This window comes from Balaenoptera borealis (assembly GCF_965194805.1).
Source record: "Balaenoptera borealis genome assembly, chromosome: 7".
In the NCBI taxonomy this organism is placed as follows: domain Eukaryota; kingdom Metazoa; phylum Chordata; class Mammalia; order Artiodactyla; family Balaenopteridae; genus Balaenoptera; species Balaenoptera borealis.
The window spans coordinates 52,684,433-52,706,306 of record NC_138864.1 but is presented as its reverse complement, the minus strand read 5'-3'; the positions used below and the strand labels follow the sequence as shown (position 1 = coordinate 52,706,306).

Below are 21,874 nucleotides of genomic sequence, written 5' to 3'. Positions count from 1 at the left end.
AATCTGTTAGTTTTTTGGTAAGGCATTTCCCACGGATTCTCTCAGTGTATCCTTTCAACAACTTCTTAAAGTGGATGGTTTTTCCTTATTTTACAGGTAAGCTAGTAAATGCTGGGGTTGGAATTCAAACCCCAGTCTTGCTGATGCCAAAACCTTTTCCATATAGCATGATAGTTTTGGTTTCTTTATTTATATTGTGGAGACAAAAGCCATATCAGCATTTGTGACTTTCTAGTGATATGGACCAGATAAGTGAAATAATAAGCCAGGTCCTTTGATGATTAAGAAGTGGCTTTTTTCCTTGTGAATAAGTGCAGGGTTTTAATAGCCTACATTTTTTTTTTTTTAAGATAACCTGACCTCTTTTGAGGAGTTTATAGGTAATAAAAAAGTAAAATTAGATTAAAAATCTATTTGCCTAGCATAGTTTGTTAATTATTTTGGATAAATAGATATTTACACATCTGCTGTGGAGTGCTATTTACTGCATTGGGAGAAACTAAGGTCAGAAAGACATACTTGTAATTCTTTACTAGTGGTAATATTGAGTATAATATAAATATTTATAAAATGTTTGGCACTCATCTGGTGAAAGTATTGAAGTATGACAGATATACATATTTTAGTTCTCTCTTCTTAAATAGCAAATTCCATCTTACCTGATCCAAATACAGGTGAGATGTGCAGTATTTTCTATCCATCTAATGAAGTCAAAGGGTGTTTATGAAAAACCAATTATCCTAATTACTCATAATATGAGTGTGTGCACTGTAGAAGGAAAGAAATTTGCAGTAGTCATTTAGAACAGCACAGAATTGCAGGTAGAATTTTAAATGCCACGAATCTCTGATATAGAAATAAGGTTATTCCAGTGCAAATAGAACCAATGTAAGTGGTTGGCAACATATACAGACAACATGTGTGTATTATGACTTCCTTTAGTGCTTGGGGCTTTGATTATAGCCATTTGGTAGGAGGCAAAGTATTCAATATGTGCCTCTTATCTTATGGACTTTTATTACGGCCACATTCACTAGGAAAATATTGAAGTGACATATAGAAATCACATAGGACAGTTGAAAGAGCCCAAAAGTACAAAAGATCTATCTGAGTTCTAGTTCATGTGCTACCTACCAATGGGAGTTTTCCTGAAACCAATATTTCTGGAGCTTGGGAAAAGGAGAAGTTTGAGCAGGATGAATTCTCAGCTCTTTTCCACCTCTAATTCTGTGACCCTGTGAGCATTGCAAGAGTTTGACTACTATGCTCCTTCTTTCCCTAACAAAATGATGAGAACCAATTATCAGCTTTTTATCTAGTTTAAGTTACGTGCTAACTTGTTCCCTCTTTTTTTTTCTTTGGTAGTAATCATCTGGCTTCTCTGCATACATTTTCAGGTTTATACTGTGAGAAATTGTTTATAATTTATCTCTGAATAAAACAATGCTTGGGAAAAAATTAGTGTGGAAAAAAATAAAGCTCAGTGATTTTGTACTTTCTTGTGCTTGATTGTATTGATGACTTCCAATCATGACTCTGCCGTGTAGACGCATCCTTTGTGACGTAACTTAGCAGCACGTGTATTGTGGGTAAGCACATATTTCCCTGCTCCCTGATTCTGGGCTGAGCCTTGTGAGTTGCTTTGCCTGGAGGGATGTTCACAGCTGTGAGGCATGCAGAAGCTTGGGAGGGGCCTGTACAGTTAAATCTGCATTCTCTTGCATCTCCGTCATCACTCTGAGAAAAACATGCCCGGGCTAGCTCACTGATTCCAGGTGGAGGATAAGGGACAAACTTGGAGCAGAGCGACCTGCAGCTGAACCTCGCCTTCATCAGCTCACTCCAGCCAGTCTTCAGACTTATAAACTATGATAATCAGTAATTGTTGTTTTAAGTCACTGAATTTTGGAGTAGCTTGTTATGCTACAGTAGCTACCTGATATACCTCTAAACAATTTTCATTGCTAAAGTACTGTTCTGTCTGCAAACGTATATTATCAAAGACCCATAGCAATGAACAATTGCATGGCTAATATCATCCACTGATGAAGCTCTTAGGATATTCTCCTCTTGTTCTCCCAAGACACAAAACCAAAGAGGTACAGCGTTTTATCAGCAGCACTGCCAATCTTACCTGTATGGAAACACTGCTGTAAGAGCCGCCAATGACCCCTGCAATCAGCAGTGGGATATTTTCTTGAATGGCATAGGATCCATCAGGACACATATACTCAGCTTCATCCACTTTAGTCAAAGAAGCCCTGACAAATTCCAGTGATTGCTCTAATGCGTAGGTATCCCTCGAGCATGTATCCAAAATGTGAACCCCCAGCTTCACTCCTGGGAGCAAGTAGTTGTCTTTGTTAATTTCATCGATAGCAAACAACATGGCTTCCAGGCGTTGGATCCCTCGATCTTCGTTGATTCGCCCACATTCTTCAGTTCCAGTGCCTTTTTCATTAATAGGAAATAGGCCCCCTAAAACGAGGTCACCTTCTATTTTAATCTCCCTCCTCAGAAAGTTATGGTCCCCTAAAGAAAGTAAAAGTCCCTTTGAAAACAAAGCTAAGGTAAGAACTTGGAGTCTTGTCAACATCTTCATGAATCCCGTGTCTGTACCTCTGGGAGATATCAGTGGATGGAGCCAATGCTGCGCGCTAGTCCTCCTCTCTCATTTCCAAACTGGATCTTTGTTCTGTCCTTCATATAAGGGAGGAACAGACTAGCAGAGGCTGTCAGCAAATTCCTAAAGAGATGAGAAAAATTAAATGAACAACAATGGTAAAGAAAGCAACAGTGATTACATTGATGGTCTCCATTCAGACCTTTGGTGGGATAATGACTCAAATTACCATCTGCTAAACACATATGGACCATTGCACCAGGCACGCTCCCAACAAGTATTCTCGCCCAGTCCTTACAGCACACTGTGATGTAGCTCTTAGTGGTCCCACCTCCCAGAAATGGACACTGAGGACTAAAGAGATAAAGTGACCTGACAATGTGTGCTTAGAAGGGACTTAGTGTTCAGACCCTGGTTTTTCTAATGCTAAGTTCAGTTCACTCCCTCTTCTGAGTCACTTACTTTGCTATTGGTAGGGCAGCAACTTGGTTATGAGTCTTTATTCCTTGTCTTTCAACTATAAACAACTCCTTCTTACCCACTCTTCCCTTTCCATGTGGAAATAAAACAAAACACAATGGTAACTCTGTCCCTGTGTCTGCATCTCTGTCCTCCCTTCATAGCTGACCTCTTCACAAGGATTGTCTGCAGTATTGTCCCCACTCGCTGTCACCCCAGATGCTCTCAGTCACTGCAGCCAAGTTCTGCCCCCACTGTTCTAACAAAATGGTTTTGGAGAAAGCGACTACTGATCTCCTAGTTTCTAATTCCTTTAACCCTTTGTAATCCTCATTTTACTTGACCTTAATTGAAATCTTAACTCTTTTCTCCATGTTCCGACTTCCTAGGCTTCTGTTCTCATGCTGCATGTCTGACTACATCTCAAATTCCCCGCCCCACCCCAGTCCTGGGCTACCTTAATTAGTGTTCACAGTTTCGATGACCACTTAACTGATTCCTAGGTTAATTGCCTGCTAAACAGCTCAACCGACACATCCCTCTGACCCCTCAGTGTCTACCTGTTATAAACTCCCCCTTCTCTCTGTGAATGGTTCTTCTCTGTACCCAGGCTCTTGAGCCAGAAACCTGCACAGAAGAGCCCTTCCCATTTCCACCTTTCCTATTTTCTTCCCATCAGCCACAGAGTTCTGTAGAGTCTACCTGCTGAACATCTTTCAAAGCCACCTTCTTTTCTTTTTTTTTTTACCCACGAAGCCAGGCTCTTGTTACCTCTAGCAGGACCATAGCAATAGATTCCTAGGGAGCTGATGCCAGCCCCCAAAGCACCGTTTTGTGAGTTGGGAAAAGAAAATCTTCCTCAAGTGCAAAATTCTAAAATTTGTTATTGTATAACCTGTAACATAGTTGTAACATCAGTGATGGAGAAGGTGTGATGCCTGTTGGCTGTCTCTTCCAGCTGGTGTTAGGCAGCTCCTGACATGGGCCCCACATTTCGGGGAGCATGGTGAGAATGAGTTCTGGGGTTTGCACAGGACGTTGGAGCTTAGGACAGTTTCGTAAATCAAGCTTCTTTTTCAATGATAGGCTCTAACACGTGCATCTTTTAGGAGTCAGGCAAAGCCCTCCGGGGGGATCATGGTTTTTTTGCCTGGGGTCTTCCCAGGGAACTTTCTGAAATCCTGGTGTGGAGCTGTCTGGTCACATGCGCACAGGAACCAATGGACCTAGTGTTGTACTCTTGACACCCGGCTCCCTGGCAGTAGAGCAAACATCGGTCAGCACCGTCACTCTGTTTGACCAACCCCTTGGCCCCTAGATGACGTAAGCTTATTACATTCAGAGTCAGGTGAGAGACGGTAGACTCCTGGAGCAGTCTCCTGACAGGGCACAGTTGCATGCTATCGTGTGTGTGGTCATGTGTGCCTGTCTGCTCTCCCGCTTTTGTGCATGACCGTGTATTGGTGAGGTTTTATGGAGGACGGGTCTCTCCTGGCTGCTCCTCGGCTCAATCAGGATGCCTGAAAGGCACACCACTGGTGTGCTGTCCGGTGTACTAGGAAATGTTAGCAATCTGAATGGTGCCCCATTGGAGGAAGTGCTCTATCTAATGTATATTCTTAGTTGCTGTTCAGAGTGCCCATCTCCTGTTAATCTATACTGACTTCCCCTTGCCTCTAGGTTGAAGAATGGTCTTGATCTTGGAATGCTCCGTGATCTTGAACCTGGCAAGCTCTCAAGTCTTTCTGTTCACCATGCCCATCGACTTCATCCCACGTCTACCTTCAAACCGTATGCTTCTGCTATTTGAACTATGTTCACTTCAGAGGATGACTTAGATGGTGATGACCCCTCGCTTCTGCTCACGTTGTTCCCTTTGCTGGGAAGGCCCTTCTACACCATTTGTCTGGTAAGCACCCACTGAGCATCTAAGACCTTACAGTCAGTACCAGGAAAGGCCAAGAGTTTTTTCCTATCTTCCTTCCCCAGTCAAATTGTTTACTTCCTGCTTTGTATTCCTGCTGTAGCTAATTCAAGAAATATTTTGTGATTACAGTTGATATTTGTTTCCTTGTCTGCTCATTAGGGATAAATGAAATGGCACAACTTTTAGGATTTTTAAGGTTTGAAGGAAAAAACAAAACTCAGCAAAAATATCCAGACAGGAGCTAGTTCAGTGTTTACTTCAACATTTTTGACATTTCTCCCTTCTCCTGCTAGCAGTGCCCTTTAAAACCTGGCTTTCCACATGCTTTCTGTTCCTTTTTCATGGGGCAAGGGATGGGTTGTTTTCTTGAGACACACAAGTCATCTGGGTTCGGTTTTGTTTATTTAGGTGTCAGCACTCAGAGCGGCCGTGATTGGACTGCTCAGCGTTAACCTAGAGCCTCTCTGGGATATCTGCCACAGGGCACCAGAGAATCTAATAATAATAATTTTTAAAGAGGTTGATACTGTAGTAGAATTTTTTTTTTGGTTCATATCAGTTTCTGGTCTCTCTTTGAATTTTATGTGCAATTCCCTTTGAAGCAAAACTGCCATGGAAGGTAAAAGACACTGCAATCATTATCACTAATGATAAAGAAGCTGAAATTGTCTCTATAAAATAATTGTTTTATGTGCCTAATAAAAGAGAATAGTTAATTAAAAGAAGGTCATCAACACAGTCTTAACCATCTATCTATAAAAAATGTAGATATCTCTTGAATATGAAGGAAGTTTGACTACACAAAGAGTAAAGATGACCGTGTAGTTTATGGAAAGCTTAATTCTCGCTTAAGAGGATGTATGCTCTTAGCCAAAGAAGACTTCAAATGAAACATCACATTATGCTGAAAGTAGTAGTATGTGTCAGTCTATCTGTTTCACAAGTAGAGGCTGTGTTTTATTTATCTTTGTGTATCTAGGGCCTGGCATAGTGTCTGCAATCCAGAAGATGTTCAATAAATATTTCTTGAGCGAATCCAGACATCCATGATAATGCTGTTTGCAAATGACTCTTTACTATTTTATTTGTGGCCTAGAAAGTGGGCATTAAAGTGGAGAAATCAGTTGTTTTATTTTATTACCTACCTAATCATCCCAGATGATCTTCCCCTATTATATGCCCTTTGATGGTAGGACTGCCAGCACGTAGCACTTTTTATACATGCAGGAGAAAATGCTGCCTTTGAATTTGAAAGTTGTAGCTGAGGCGGGTCTGTATGAAGCCAAGAAAAATGTGGCCTCGAGTTGACCTACATTTACTTAAGTTTTCGGTCGGGAGAATACTAAATTAGGAACTTGCCTATTTTCCTATTTCAAAGCTTCAGAGACGCATTCACTCATCAAATATTTATTGAACACCTACTTTGTGTGTGCTGGGCCATGAGCTGGATGCCTAGGATAGAAACTTTAATTGTAAACAAATGAACATTATGCCTGTTGTCAAATAATTTACATGTTTGGATATTTTTATACAGAGAGTGATGGAAATGTACTCATTTCTGTTTCTTCCAACTATCTCCACCGTTTGTGAAAATCTTCACAATAAGCTTACAATTCCCTTTAACATGGTAATTGTTAAGTGCTTGATTCAAAAAGCAATTCATGACATATTACGTATATTATGTACGTTTACAAATTAGATATACAGAACTTAAAAACAAGTTGACTAACAACAATGTCCTGTAAAATAGTTTTCCTTAAGCCCTCTGACAGGGCATCTTTAAGTAGCACTTAATGCAGTCTTAGAGAATTACCAGTTAAAAATCAATTAGAGTAATGTTTAAGTACACTGTCTTAATATTTTCTTATTTACCTTTTCCTTAAAGCAGAATTTGAAATGATTAAGACTGTAGGGGCATGCATAATTTAAAAATACTTAGCATGATTTAAAATGAAGCCCGAAGAAATTGAACGAACAGGAAATTAAAACTTAACTTTGAAAAATAGACACACACGCTTAATTCAAGGCAACTGTTTATCTCTGTGGAACAGTTTATCGGATTGTGGGAAAGGGCAGCCACTACTTCTTTGCAGGTTCCTTTCATTATAAATCAGCCAGCAGCACATTTCCCAGATACACAGACTCTCTACTGCAGCCACATTCACATGCAGCCGGAGAGTTGCAGCTCTGCACTCAAAAGTTCTCCATTCAGGGACGAAGAGTGATGTGTCGACTGTAAACAAGCACGTGTAGCCCTCTCTGTAGGCAACCTGCTCACCAATGTTTTATTAATTGGTGCATGAATAGAATCTTAGGGGTTTGCTGTGAATATAACCCCTGAAAGATGTGGGCAGGAAGCATTTCTATATTCTGCATATGCTAATACATATTTTCCTTCCTCTCTTGACTTCGCCCAGGGACTTAGTGTCGGAAATGCAATCCAGTTTGACTCAATGAATAAGTAGTTTATCCAGGGGCGATCTAATGCCAGAACCACTCTTACTCTTTCCTAGAAATAAGCCCTTGAGTTGCTGAAAGGCTTCTGAGTGTGCTCAAAGCCTGCACACCCAACTGATCTGGAGAAAATTTAGGGTTAGTGCTAGCACGTGCAATTTGGCTATACGTTTGATTATAAAGTTTTCAGCTGCCAGAATTGTAGGCAGCAAGAGACATGGCCTTTGTTCTTAGACTACCATTTTCAAATGGGTAAACAGAGGCTGTAGCCATACTGGCATTTTTAATAGCAGGATGTATCACTGAACCATTCTACTTCGTTTAAGAAATTATTATGAGAAACTGACTATTTAATATCCAACCATTCTTAGCAGATCTAGCTTAAAATTTCTATTCCTTGTAAGCCTTCTGTATTACTTCAGCTGTAAGGCAGCCTAATTCCATTTGCTTAATTTCCTTATAGTTTGTGCTATGTTTATTATGATGATCATATTTTGTTTTATATTTATTTACATAGTTTTTTAAAATTGAAATCTAACAATTGGAATTTGTTCTTCTTTCCTCATTAGATTGTAAGCCACAGGATATCAAGGTCAATGCCTTAGACAATGTTGTATTTTCCACAGCAACTAATGTACATTATTGCCAAATGATAAATTCCAAATAGCATCTAAGTTTTTGAGAGATTGATCAGAAGACTGGAAAAATGATTTGGAAATTCCATTCAGAGAATAAAGAAGATAGCTGAAAAGATCCATTTTATTTTTTTTCAAAATGATGCTATCATAGGTCAAGATTCAACTTTGTCACTAGAGAAATTTGGCCTCAGTAGCACTGGTCTTTCCTTTAAATTGCTGATCTTTAAGGAAAAAAATAAAGTAAAATTGGAAAAGTTGAGAGCACTTGGAGAAATTAGAAAGATTAGGAAATGCATTGTCCCTCAGAGAGATTAGGAGGAATGGAAAGCAGCACACCAAATAACAGGTTATGTTCCATGAAAGTATGAATGACAAGGCAGAAGAGTGGAGGTCAGGCCTATGTATTAAGATTTGAAGTTAGGGAGGATAGTTCTGCTTTCTCTCAAGTTTCTCTAGTTTGAGGAAGCTTGAAATCCCACCATAAATAAAAAATTTCAAATAACCAAAAGCTTAAGTTGAGAACTGGAAACAAATTGATCAGATCCCTTCCTGTGAGCCTGTTTTATTCATAGAGAAGATAAAAGAAGCCCAGGAACCCTACGTGACTACAGTGAAGAGGGGGACACTACCAACTGGGGTGATGGAGCCAGAAAGGGATGTTGATGCTGCCACTTCACTAAACGGCCTTGGACCACCCTCCCCACCTCACAAAACATCAGGTCTCCAATTTCCTTTATCTTCTGAATTTAGAGGGAAGTGTCTTTATGAGGTAGGAAAACGTTGACAGTTGTGCTAAACTTTGGTCCTTAGGGTAATTGCTGGTCATCTACTTAAACAATAATATTAACTTGGGTTGGTCATTCAATATATATTATATTAAAGATTCATTTATTTCCCTTCAAAGTAAATCTTTATTTTTGTAAATATCAAAGGGTGCATTATTTTCTTGTGTGTGTGCGTACGTGTGTGTGTGTGTGTGTGTGTGTTGCTGTTTCAGCTGTTTTTTCATCCTCAAGTTTCCTAACCTCATTACCAGCCTCGGAATTGGAGCCTCCCCAAACCCTCTGCAGTGTACCTTTGTCCTTTTCCTCTTAGAAGCTGCCAAGTCTACTAGAAGTTACAGGTTTGTCAGTGTGAACAGAGAGTACAGAAACTGGGTTTGTCAAAAGCTTTCCTTCTAGCTCTGGACAAAATAGTGAAGGGGAAGAAATGGAGGAATATTATTCACAGGAGAACATTTTTACCTATTAACAATATGATCCATCAAGTGGATATTATTAGTAATGTCCTGTGTGTATACTGTCCTTCCTCTTGAATAATGTCAAAGTGTTTTGCACAATGAATTAACTCTTATTGCTTCCTGAGTCGAGAGAGAGAGAAAGTAGGGCAAATTGCTCAAGATAGTAGTGAAAAGTAAATACGGAATTAGGATTTAAGAAGACTTTAATAATTATTTTCCAATCAAGTCTTACAAAAGAGAATGCATATCATACATGTTTCTGCAAAAATCTCACCCCCATCTATCATATTCTCCTCAGTATGTAAATGGTAAAATGTTTGAAACAGCACTATCTTTGCCTGGTGCTAAATGAACTCTTCAGAGTATCTGTAGCCAGCTTCTGCTTCTGGCCATGTCATAGTAACTGGTATTAGATTTGCCCTCCTGCTGAAAATAGCTATAAAGCTGGACAAAACATACAAGGCAAACTATGATCTCTGAGAAAAAGAATCACACAAGGCCAGTGCCATGATTACCCTATTCCCCAACATTCTGCATGGGAGTGCTTTTCTGCCACAGTGCAGTGGCAGCCTTGTTGGCCTCCAGAGGTAGAGACTAGAGTTCTTGGCTTCTGAAGTGGTTGCAATTTGGGGGGCAGAGAGCCGCATGGAAATGGTGAGCCTAAGGTCTGTGTTGTGCAAGGGTTAGGCTGGTTATACACAGAGTGAGACTCAGTGAGGCCTGGCAGAGATCATTTTCCTGCAGCAAGGTTGAGAGGGAAATATCAATATCAGAGGTCATGCATACAGAGAGGTATTGGAGTTCCAGCCCAGTTGGAGTAGAGAGAACACACTGGGCATTATTGCACTTCCAGTAAAATTCCCAGAAAGTTTACTGTCCATGAGTAAGAATCAAGCTCTGGAATAAGGGACATGCCCTAGGACTACATCCAAAATACACCTGCCTTAACAAAGAATAAAACTAAACTTAACAAAGCTAAAATGATCCACAGTTATTTAGGTACCTGCTAAGGCAAAACTGAAAACTCTTAAAGGAAGTTGACATACTTGAGCCTGCCTGCAATATAATTGCACAGTATACAATCAAAAATCACTTGACATGTAAGAAAACAGGAAAATGGGACCTGAAGTAAAGAGACAAAACCTTCATTAGAAATAGGTCCCAAAATGATCCACATTCTAAACTTAGCAGATAAGGACTTTACATAGTCTATTATAAAGATAAATTTGTTCAAAGACTTAAAAAAAATGAAGGAGTAGATGAGGAATCTCAGCAGAGAATTGCAACTATGAAAAAAAGCTGCAGAAAGTTTAGAACACAAAAGTAAATATCCAAAATGAATATTTAATTATCTAGTAAATATCTAAAAATAGAAACTTCACTGAGTGTATGTAGGGGAGCACAACAGATTGGAGATGGCAAAATAGTCAGTAAACTTGAAGATAGGTGAAAAGTAATTATCTAATCTGACCTAATAGAAAAAACACTGAAAAAAATTTAAAGATTCAGAGTTCTTTTGAATAGTAAGTGGTCTAACACAGGTATAATCTGAGTTTCATAAGTAGAGGAGGAAGAAGAAGAAAAAAATACTTGAGGAAATAATGGCTGAAAATTCCCCCAATTTGGTGATAAACGTAAGATTACAAAACCAATAAGCTCAGCAAACCCTAAGCAGGATAAATACAAATAAAACCCACGTAGGCAAATCATTGCCAAATTGATAAAACCAAAAGTAAAGCGAAAACTTTGAAAACAGAGTGGAACAGCCCAATTAGTGGGTAACAATATGAATGAGGGATCACTTTCCTCAGAAACAATGGTGGCCATGATGCAATGGAATCTTTATAAAGTTCTGGGAAAAAACTGGTTAAGTATCCCAGAATTCTACTTCTAGTTCAAATATACTTCAAGAATGAAGGTAAAATAAAAACTTTTTTCCAGGCAACTAAAATTGAGAGATTTCACTGCCGGCAGACTTACAGCCGAGAAATGCTAAAGGGATTACTTCAAAGGAAGAGGAAATGGCACCAGATGGAAAATCAAATCAACAGGAAAGAATGAAGAGCACCAGAAATGGTAAAAATGTGGTTCAATGTAGAAGAATACCTGTAAGTCTAACTATGAAGTATTGTCACGATGAGTTCATGAAAATTATATTTGTCACAAATTAAAAAATGGTAAGAAAAGATGAATTCCAATATTATTTGGTTTATCTTATAGTCTGATTTTACTTCTCCCTGTATGTATATGTTTGCATTTATCCTAGATCTTTTTTTTTTTTAACATCTTTATTGGAGTATAATTGCTTTACAATGGTGTGTTAGTTTCTGCTTTATAACAAAGTGAATCAGCTCTACATATACATATATCCCCGTATCTCCCCCCTCTTGCATCTCCCTCCCACCCTCCCTATCCCACCCCTCTAGGTGGTCACAAAGCACTGAGCTGATCTCCCTGTGCTATGTGGCTGCTTCCCACTAGCTATCTATTTTATGTTTGGTAGTGTATATATGTCCATGCCACTCTCCCACTTCATCCCAGCTTACCCTTCCCCCTCCCCGTGTCCTCAAGTCCATTCTCTACGTCTGTGTCTTTATTCCTGTCCTGCCCCTAGGTTCTTCATGACCTTTTTTTTTAGATTTCATATATATGTGTTAGCATACGGTATTTGTTTTACTCTTTCTGACTTACTTCACTCTGTATGACAGGCTCTAGGTCCCTCTACCTCACTACAAATAACTCAGTTTCATTTCTTTTTATGGCTGAGTAATATTCCGTTGTATATATGTGCCACATCTTCTTTATCCGTTCATCTGTCGATGGACACTTAGGTTGCTTCCATGTCCTGGCTATTGTAAATAGAGCTGCAATGAACATTGTGGTACATGACTCTTTTTGAATTATGGTTTTCTCAGGGTATATGCCCAGTAGTTATCCTAGATCTTGGTAGCGGAAAACCTTTTTGCCCCTTCTGGAGTTCTGCTAAAAGAACAATCTCTTAATTCAAAGGCCATGCTTCTGAATGTAAGATGGGTCATAGCTGACAGCACATTCTTCTTTATGATATAGCTGCAAATAGATTCAATCAAGGTTGAAGCCCTGGTGGTACACACTGGTATAGTTGTTCTAGTTGTTAAAATATTGAAGTACTTTCATCCAGGTGGTGAATAGTCAATCTACCAAGCCCTTTGAATATTCCTCCACTTCCCTGACTACTCTCATTCCCCCACTGCCTCCCTCAATTCCTTCATGGCCCAGCTAGAAAAGTGTTCAATTCTGGCAGAGTCGGGTCTTTAGGTTCCAGCTCCAAGAGGTATGGCTGCTGTTCATTTTCATAACTTGATGCCAGTTGTTAAACTTTTTGCATATCACCCCTGAATTGACTTGCTGAATAAGATGTTGGAAATTTGGGGAATGTTTCAGTTTTAAACAGAATTTTTAACAGCTTGAACAAAACTGGATTTTTGCTTGTAGTTTGATGGATTAGCATCCATTTCCAATTTTTCTGGAAACCATACCACAGTTTTCCTTTGGGAACCAACACTTATGTTCATAAAGCAAGGTGAATCCATTCCTGGCTTGTTAGGTGGCTTGTGACACACATGACTAACCAGAGTGTGATATGTACCTGACTACAGCAGTTCATTCCAGAATGAGCCTGTGACCAAATCATTGCTAACCAGGCTTAATGTGAGAACATTTTCTAGAACCACCAGGAGAAAAGCATCCGCTTTCTGTCAGAGTGACGTAGAGGAATGGATGTAAGCCTGGAGCTGCTGGCAGCCACCTTACCACCATGAGGCAAGAGCCTGTCTGAGATGCAAAGCCAAGAGATGGAGAAATATTGAGACCTGACAGTATTGTACATGCTATTTAATCCAGCTAAGATTTCCCAGTTATGTGAGATAATAAATTCCTCTTTGCTATGTCAGTTTGAAATCTGTTTTATGTCACTTTTCATTAAATGATTCCTGAATAGAGCCTCACTTTTTTCCCATCTCCTCCCTTAAAGATACTAAAATTTATTGAGCAACTACTCTGTGCCAGAAACTATAATGTTCTAAATAGATTATTTTATTTAATACTGTAACTTTCCTCCTACTCAGTTATGCCCTTCCACAGGTGCCTGATGCTGTCCTGCATCTCAAATGGTACCAGGATTTGTGATGGTTTCCATTGTGTTACCCTATTTATGATGGGTTTTCCTAGAAATGCAACTACTCCAAAGCCATACATTCCTTCATACTCTTATCAGAATTCCCATTTTCTCAATTCTCTTACTTATCACAAATAAAGTCATCTGATATATTAAGCCATCGGTTTTTAGCACATTAATGCAAGTTACTTTGTTACCTATTTAGGAATAGTCAAAGTTTTAAATGGGCCAAAACATTGGCTTAAAAAAAGAGAAACATTTTTAATCATGGAATTTTAGATACCTCAGTGTACAGACGATGAAGTATCAGGGCCTGATTAATATTCTTCAAGTTATAATAGCTGAGAACCCCATGCTCAAATAGAAACAACTTGGATATATATATTAGACACTGTGGGGTTGTGGGCTTAGACTAATTGCCATGAAATTGGCAATTAATTATCACCGACAAATCATCTCCAACCCTTCCAGTCACTGACATAAGACCTATTTTCTCAGTTCTTGCTGAAAATTTTGGGGAAGTGTATTGGTGTGCTTTAGTTGGTTGGTATGAGCTCTCATGAGCCACTCATCAATATTTCTTCCCCAGCCCGTGTTCAGCGATGTCATGTTGATAGCTTCAAATTGGCCACGGTGGGAGTATTTACAGTGCAGAAATCAGCAAATGTTAATAACCAGTCCCTTCACAAGTCCCAAAGATCTAGTTGTTAAACATTTACCAGCACACCACTGGTGGTAAATTTAACCATGTGGTTGTAAAGTCCATTCCTAGAGAATAAAATACGAAGAGCCTGGGAAAGCAGTACAGCATCATGCTTTAGACAGTGTTTTTCTAACTGCAGATCACAAGCTATTCATGTGTCATGAAATATGTGAGTGAGTTGTAATGAGCATCTTAAAAGGAAATAGAAAAGTTTAAAATATATTAGTAAGTATCAAAGCAATGATCTAAGGCATGGAGTAAGGGTGAATATTATTTTCTAAAACTTTTTTCATGTGTATTTATGTGTGTATGCGTGTATGTTCTGGGTTACAGTGTAAAATAATTTCTTTCTGGGTCATGGTAAAAAAAAAAAAAAAGGCTTGAAAGCCACTGTTTTACAATGTGGGCTCTGTTGTCAAACAAATGTTGGAATCTACTTCCTGGCCTTAGCATATGGCCCTCTCTCTGCCTCATTTTACACATGTGTAAAATGGAGACAAAATTAGCACCTATCTCGTGGGGCTGTTTTTAGGACTAAATGAAATAATTAACATGTAACATTAGCTCAATAATTGTTAGCTACCATTAGAATGATAGTAGTGAGGATAATTTGTCAACGGCTGCAGTGAATTTGGGAGGTATTCTGGACTCTCCATATAACCACCTCTAGTTCAAAGCTACCGTTGATCCAGGACTGGATACCTTTAACTACCTCGTCTATTTCCTCCTTTAGTGAACAGACCACCTACTGCTAAGCCTCAGGCATCCTGTCTTTCTCCTGGCTGATGTTAAGGACCATTGTCACCTTGGGGAACTGCTGGCTGCCTGAGTGATGCAAGGTGGGCCCTAACTTCTAAGATGTCCAGTGAATTCTAGATTGTTCAGTGTTTATGTGTGCTAAGACCATAACATGCCTGGAGAAGATGGAAAGTGACCACCTAAGAAAAAGACGGAAGGTGCTCACAGCCAATTGATTTATTCTGCTTCTTCCGAAAAACCTGTTTTCATCCCTGCTCCCTTGATTCTCTCCTGTCATATTGAGTTTCATTGGGAGGCGCTGGGAACCCCTTACCCTGGGTCAATCCGGACTAGGACGTTAAGTGACTCATATGCCAAGAGCAGATAGTTACTAAGATTCTGCCAGCAAGACTGTCTTGATTTTCATGATCCCAGAGCATTTGGGGCCTCAGCTACAGAGGGTTTGGGCCCTTGTGGCAGTACTAATAGTGTCTTTAAATTCCACGGCAACTCCTCTGCCTGTGCCAACAAGTCTGCACTGCCTTCTGCCCCCGTAGCCAGTCCCTGCCTGCCTTTCAGGGAGAATTGATCTCTCTGTTTTAGTCCACATCCAATTGTAGGGAGCTGCTAACACACAGCTGTAGCTTGAGTCATAGATTTTCAACTAGCTGGACTCGTGTCTCTTGGGTAGCTTGAACTTTTAAGCTGGTTCCAACAACCTTAATCTGTGTTTTAAAAAAAAGACCAAGTTTAACACAAAGTCTTCCTATAACACAGCCTCAAGGTTTCCTTTCCTTTCCTTGTATACTGCCCAAGTCACCAGCATGAAATTTTGGTGCCTTGTTGTCGCACAAAGACCCATTTCCCCAGGCAATAAAGGGGTGGTGAGACACAAAAGAGTGCATATTGTATGAATCTGCTTATAGCAAAGCCAAAACCAAGCTAAAGTCATCTATGGTGTTGGAAGTGAGGATGGATTTCACTCTTGGGGATGTGGGAAGTTAATGACTGGAAGAAACATGAGAGTGCTTCTTGAGTGCTGGTAACTTTCTGTTTATTGATCTGGGTTCTTGTTTCACGGGGAGTGTTCAGTTTGTTAAAATTCATCAAGCTGCACAATTATGATGGATACACAATTAGGATGGGTGAAGTGTATGTATATTACACTTCAGTGAAAATTCAAAAAGAGAAAGCAAGGCTAAAGTGAAAAAGAATGGGGAATGCGGCTGCTCATTTTTTAAAATGATTTTATGACAAATTGGCCACAGGGGTACTGACATAAACTTACAGCTGTGGGCTTTTTGACAACACCAGCCCTGATGAGAGAATCCCTTAATGCCTGGTGAGAGGCCCTGGTGGAAAATGAGGTGACTTACTTTATCGAGAGTGAGTGTGGGTGATGCAGAGAGAGCCCTCCTTTTCATTATCATAGGAAGCCAGGCACTTTGTTTTCCTTCCTGCATTTAAGCAAAAACCAGGAATCGGAGTGTAACTGACCCATACACCAGTCATAAGCAATCTGACAGTGGGTACCTGCAATTTAACAGCTCAGGCTGGACGGGACCAGAAAGGTGAACAGCGAGCTCCAAGGAGAGGAGCCGAACTTCAGGCTCATTGTGAAGTGAGGCAACTGAGGCTCTCATAGTTTGAGTTCTGAAAAGCAAAGGGAGCTAGTCTTTGGTTTTCTAATGTTCCAGTGTTCAATAAATTCTGTTTAACAATTTTAAATAAATCACTTACTGTATCTATTACATGCTAGGCTCTCTAGTAGGTTCTAAGGATACAAGGATGAGTGGGACAGCATCCTGGCTAAATACAGTAAAAATACGGTTTCTTGGGACCATGATAACCATCAAAACCTAAATTTGGAATGTAAACGAAATTGATTTTGGCAGAGCACACTCCAATATGCCAAACCTGATGAGGACCCAAAGACTCCTGCCCTCATTGCCATAATCGTTTGCTTCTCCCACACAGGTTGTGATGATAGATTACCGTTTCAAGGTAGGATGGGCAAATCATCTGGCGGAGTTCCAAGGGCTGCAGGTACCACTGCCTTTTCCATAGGCAGTTAATCTTTTTTTTTTTTTAACATCTTTATTGGAGTATAATTGCTTTACCATGGTGTGTTAGTTTCTGCTTTATAACAAAGTGAATCAGTTATACATATACATATGTTCCCATATCTCTTCCCTCTTGCGTCTCCCTCCCCCCCACCCTCCCTATCCCACCCCTCTAGGTGGTCACAAAGCACCGAGCTGATCTCCCTGTGCTCTGCAGCTGCTTCCCACTAGCTATGTATTTTACGTTTGGTAGTGTTTATATGTCTATGCCACTCTCTCACTTTGTCACAGCTTACCCTTCCCCCTCCCCATGGCCTCGGCAGTTAATCTTTGAGCCTGATCATCCTGCCTTCTGTGATGCCTGGTGCCATTTTAGACAAATGCAAAACTGATGCCCACAGAGGCAAACTCATGGCCCAAGATCAAAATGTGAGTAAGCAGCAGTCCTGAGAATATATCTCCAGGCATTTGCTTCTATTATCTTCCTTCCTTATGCTCCATGTTTTTGGTTACCATGGGCTTTCATATTTTAAAAGGTCACAAATAATTGTATGGAAAGTTGATTTTTTTTTTTTTAATTTTTTTTTTTTTTAAACTTTTGGGTTTATTTATTTATTTATTTTTATGGCTGTGTTGGGTCTTCGTTTCTGTGTGAGGGCTTTCTCTAGTTGCGGCAAGTGGGGGCCATTCTTCATTGCGGTGCGCGGGCCTCTCATTATCGTGGCCTCTCTTGTTGCGGAGCACAGGCTCCAGACGCGCAAGCTCAGTAATTGTGGCTCATGGGCCCAGTTGCTCCGCGGCATGTGGGATTTTCCCAGACCAGGGCTCGAACCCGTATCCTCTGCATTGGCAGGCAGATTCTCAACCACTGCGCCACCAGGGAAGCCCGGAAAGTTGATTTTAATTATCCTTCTCATCCCATCTTTTAGGTACACGTTATTTTCTCTATGCTCAAGCCTTCACCAAATCCTGATTGCTGTTTTGACCACAGTAGCTCCAAACTTGGCTTTCTTTTCTCTGTTGCTACTGTGAGATGACATCAACCTTCTACTGGTCTTTGTTTCTGACTGCCTCAGCTGCCTTCTAGCTGGATGTCACACACCTCTCTTCTCTCCACTTCAGTCTATTCAACATATTGCTCTAAACCTGTGTTCTTTACCTGTGGTCCCTTGAACAGATTCAGACATCTTCTGTCAGTCTAAGTTTTGTGTTAGCATCACCAGTTTCAATCACTTTACCCATTCACTTCTTTTCTCTTCTCTCTTACAGACCATTTTCTTTAGCTCCTAGGAAACATCAACATAACATTTGATGCTTTCTGTTGTCATTCTTAACTCAGCATAATTTTCTAGTCTGGACAAGTTAATTCGGTTGGTTAGCTCATGGCACTGAGCGAAGTCTCCATCATTTGATTTGTCCCAGTTGCATTATTCTAGACAGAACTTGTGTCACATGTTTGGTCATAGTCTGTATTGCAGAAGCCTGCTATTGGTCATAAAGTAAACTGTTGGACACTCTTCCTGGCAAGCTTTGAATAGACCAGTTATCGTAGCTAGACTTAGGAGAACTAGCAGATCTGTGTAGGTTAGTATGGTCTTTTCTAGCGATGGGTGATGTACTGCCAGGCAACACGTAGCAGGTGCGCCAGAATGATTTGTTGGCTATAAATGACTATTTTCTCGTTTCTTTCACACTTTACAATAAATCGCAGTTTTCTCTTTCACTAGATCCTCATTCCTGAATGGAAAACGTAGTTAACATTTTTTTGAGCTTATTGGTAAGTTGTGGTCATTTACTCTTCCCAAGATGTCTGTTGTAAATAGATGAATAAGGCTGGTTTAGGGGCAGACTTGAGCACCTCTTGCTCAGGACTCCTCGGTCACTGAGCAGTAGAACAGATCTGTCTGATTCCAGTTCTTTGGCCTTCCTTTTATTACTCCCTGCCTTTGAGAATTGTGTCCAAATATCCCAGGGAACAGATAAGAAGAGCGTGAGCTGTAAGACATCTTCAGGTGGCTTGAGTGTCTTTCTCGTGCTTCTCTTTCTTTGAATGCATTTGTGTTTGCTTCACTTAGATTCCTAAAGTATCATTGCCTCAAAACATTTTGTCTCAAGTCTATACGGGTTCTAGTTTAGTTTCAGGAGACTCTTTCCTCTAGGCTGTGACTCTTGGAGATGATCCTAACTAGGGAGGGGACCTTTGAACATGAATTTGTTTCTACACCTGGCACCCCCTAGCCTTCTCACCATGGCCATCTTTGGAGCCAAGTCCATCCACTGTCCAGATGTTTCTTTAACTTGTGGCTTAGCACAAGCCATTTCCACCTTACTGTTTAGCGAACATATCGAGTACTAACCTTGGGGAATTTCAAAAGCCCTGAACTGCAATTCCTGTTTGCAATTCCTACAAAATTATCCCAGTGGTGTAGAAGCTGAACTAGCCAAGCATCCCCTCCACAGCCTGCCAGTGACCCATTTCACAGTGGGAGGGCTGCCACTTTATAAGGCCTGCGGTGGGACACACAGATGCTACCCAAAGGATGGTATGTCACATGACACCCAGAGGAAAACTGAATACCCAGGGAAAGCAGATTTTGTTCAAAAACTTTATTTCTTCATTCGGTCGAAAACCTGTAGTGTAGGAAGAATTAGAAACTGAGCTCTGATTTTATTGATGAGAAATAGCACCTTTAGTTAAAACTGCACAAAGAATGAGCATATGGATGTCCTTAAATGTTACTGACGTCACGTGGACTTTATATGAAATCCCTCACTAGAACCTTTGCATCTGAGTGTGTTCAATGCTGTTTCCATGTTGATTGAAACAAAGTTGCCCTCTAATACTCCCCTGGGATGCATTATTTGAGCTCTGAAGGCTTGACAGATGAGAGTCAAGAACAATGAAGGTATCTTTGACATGGTGAGTCAAAAGAAGATAAGGGTTCTTTCTGGGGTTTTGAGTGGATTCTATGACAATCAGTGAACAGGACAGTAGCCTAATTCCATGAAAAATTTCACGGTATACCTCTTTTTAAAAAATATTTTATTTATTTATTTATTTATTTTCTTTATTTTTTTGGCCGTGTCGGGTCTTAGTTGTCGAACATGGGATCTTCACTGAGGCATGTGGGATCTTTCGTTGTGGCACGCGGGCTCTTCGTTGTGGCGCTGAGCTTCTCTCTAGTTGTGGCGTGAGGGTTTTCTCTCTCTAGTTGTGGCTCGTGGGCTCCAGGGCATGTGGGCTCTGTAGTTTGTGGCACACAGGCTCTCTAGTTGAGGCGCACAAGCTCAGGAGTTGTGGCGCACGGGCTTAGTTGCCCCACGGCATGTGGGATCTTAGTTCCCTGAGGGGGATCGAACTCGCGTCCCCTGCACTGGATGGCGGATACTTTACCACTGGACCACCAGGAAGTCCCATACCTCTTAATGTACTAGCTCCACTGCTCCTTCCTCCAAATAGCCACTATCCTTGGCATCACTATTCGTGTTCTTGTTTTTAATATGTGTGAGTACTTGTAGAGGATAAAATGTTTCAATAGGAAAGCCTTAGAAATAGTCCACATTGACCCTTGATCTTCTCCATTTTTCATATGAAGAATCTGAATCCCATGGGGTAAGGAGATCCCTATTTTAGGATCTTGACTGAACACTTAGTTAAGGGCTCTTGCCCTGGGTGAAATCTAGTCCGCATGTGGTGCCTATTTCTGTGGATGTAACACACTGGTAGATTCTTCCAATCCAATATATTTTCTTCTTCTACATAGAGACCTGTTACTTTCCCACAAATGATTTGGAATTCCTGCTGATATTTTCCTTCCATTAGACAATGCTGTGCCTTCCTGAGGGGACAGTTTGTTATAGAAAGAGTCAGGGATACTAGCCGGGTGAGCCAAGGCAGACAAAGAGGTCTTCCATTGTTAAGTCGCAAGGATGGACGGCAGCTAGCTGTAGGAAACATAAGGTGTGTATTGGCCACATGCTGTTGCTCTGAGAACAATGGTGAAAAAGTGAAAGGTTAAGACAAAAGCAAAAAGCAAAATAATAGATGTGTCCACAGGCTGTCTGCTGCCAGGTAGGGAAAAAGAAAAAGGACGTTGTCTTGAGGAAGGCAACTACCTCTGTCTACTGAGCTTTTGAAAAAGGTGAAGTTAACCACAGGGTGACAGGGAAAACAACAGTGGGGAGGGCGGGCTAACAGAATGCTGACTGTTCCTCGCAGAAACGTGAGCTCCAGGCTGCGCTGCTTAGTGGGCTGTGAAATCACAATTAACAGAGCAAGGGTTTTGTAAGTGAGCCGAAGCTGCTTCCAATTACATCCTGCTATTAGCTGCTTTTAGAACAACCACAATGAACAACTCCATGTTCATCGGACTGTGATATGGTCTTGAAGAAACCATTAATAAAAATGGTCGATGATAGTTACCCTCACTGTGTTGATATTTTAGATCTTGGCCATTTAGGATGTTTGCCAAGGTGGGCTGCCGAAGCAGGAAATGGGTTGAGTAGAATTGGCAACCAGAGCTGATGGTACCAAGATATTCCAACAGAGTCTGCCCGAGGTTTTCATTTATCTGTTTGTGTACTTCTGCTGAGATTATACCTGGACTCTGTTGAATGTAACTGAGGCTAAACCTCTTCAGTACCTAAGGTGTAGACAAATGAGTGGGAGCTCAAGAACACACCGAACCTATAAGGAAAAAGAGGCTTTGATTTATGTAGAAGATTAAAGATATTAACTATCACAATTGCCCATGTAAAAGCCTTTTTAGGAAATAAAATGAGCTCATAGAAAATATGATCTGAAAAAAGAAAAAGAAAAAAAAATCCCCTGTCAATTTTCTCCTGAAATAATGGCTTTAAAATCCTTTTTGAC

At 40.5% G+C, this 21,874-nt stretch overlaps 2 protein-coding genes across 12 annotated transcripts in view; one reads left to right on the top strand and one right to left on the bottom strand.

Moving 5' to 3' along the window:
* Positions 1 to 21,874, top strand: part of ELAPOR2 (endosome-lysosome associated apoptosis and autophagy regulator family member 2) — a 745,385-nt gene that overhangs the window by 291,934 nt on the left and 431,577 nt on the right. For 6 of the 11 annotated variants that reach the window (XR_014246402.1, XR_014246403.1, XR_014246404.1 and 3 more), the window contains one exon: positions 4,763 to 15,039. The gene's annotated coding sequence lies outside the window, so the exon portion shown is untranslated. The remainder of the gene's footprint in view (positions 1 to 4,762; positions 15,040 to 21,874) is intronic. The other 5 variants (XR_014246405.1, XR_014246406.1, XR_014246407.1 and 2 more) reach the window with 5 other exon arrangements.
* The window catches only part of GRM3 (glutamate metabotropic receptor 3), a 246,747-nt gene that overhangs the window by 103,501 nt on the left and 121,372 nt on the right, over positions 1 to 21,874 (bottom strand). The window contains exon 2 of the mRNA XM_082398283.1: positions 2,135 to 2,746. Within this exon, the coding sequence (XP_082254409.1) occupies positions 2,135 to 2,602 (468 nt within the window). The 5' untranslated portion in view covers positions 2,603 to 2,746. The remainder of the gene's footprint in view (positions 1 to 2,134; positions 2,747 to 21,874) is intronic.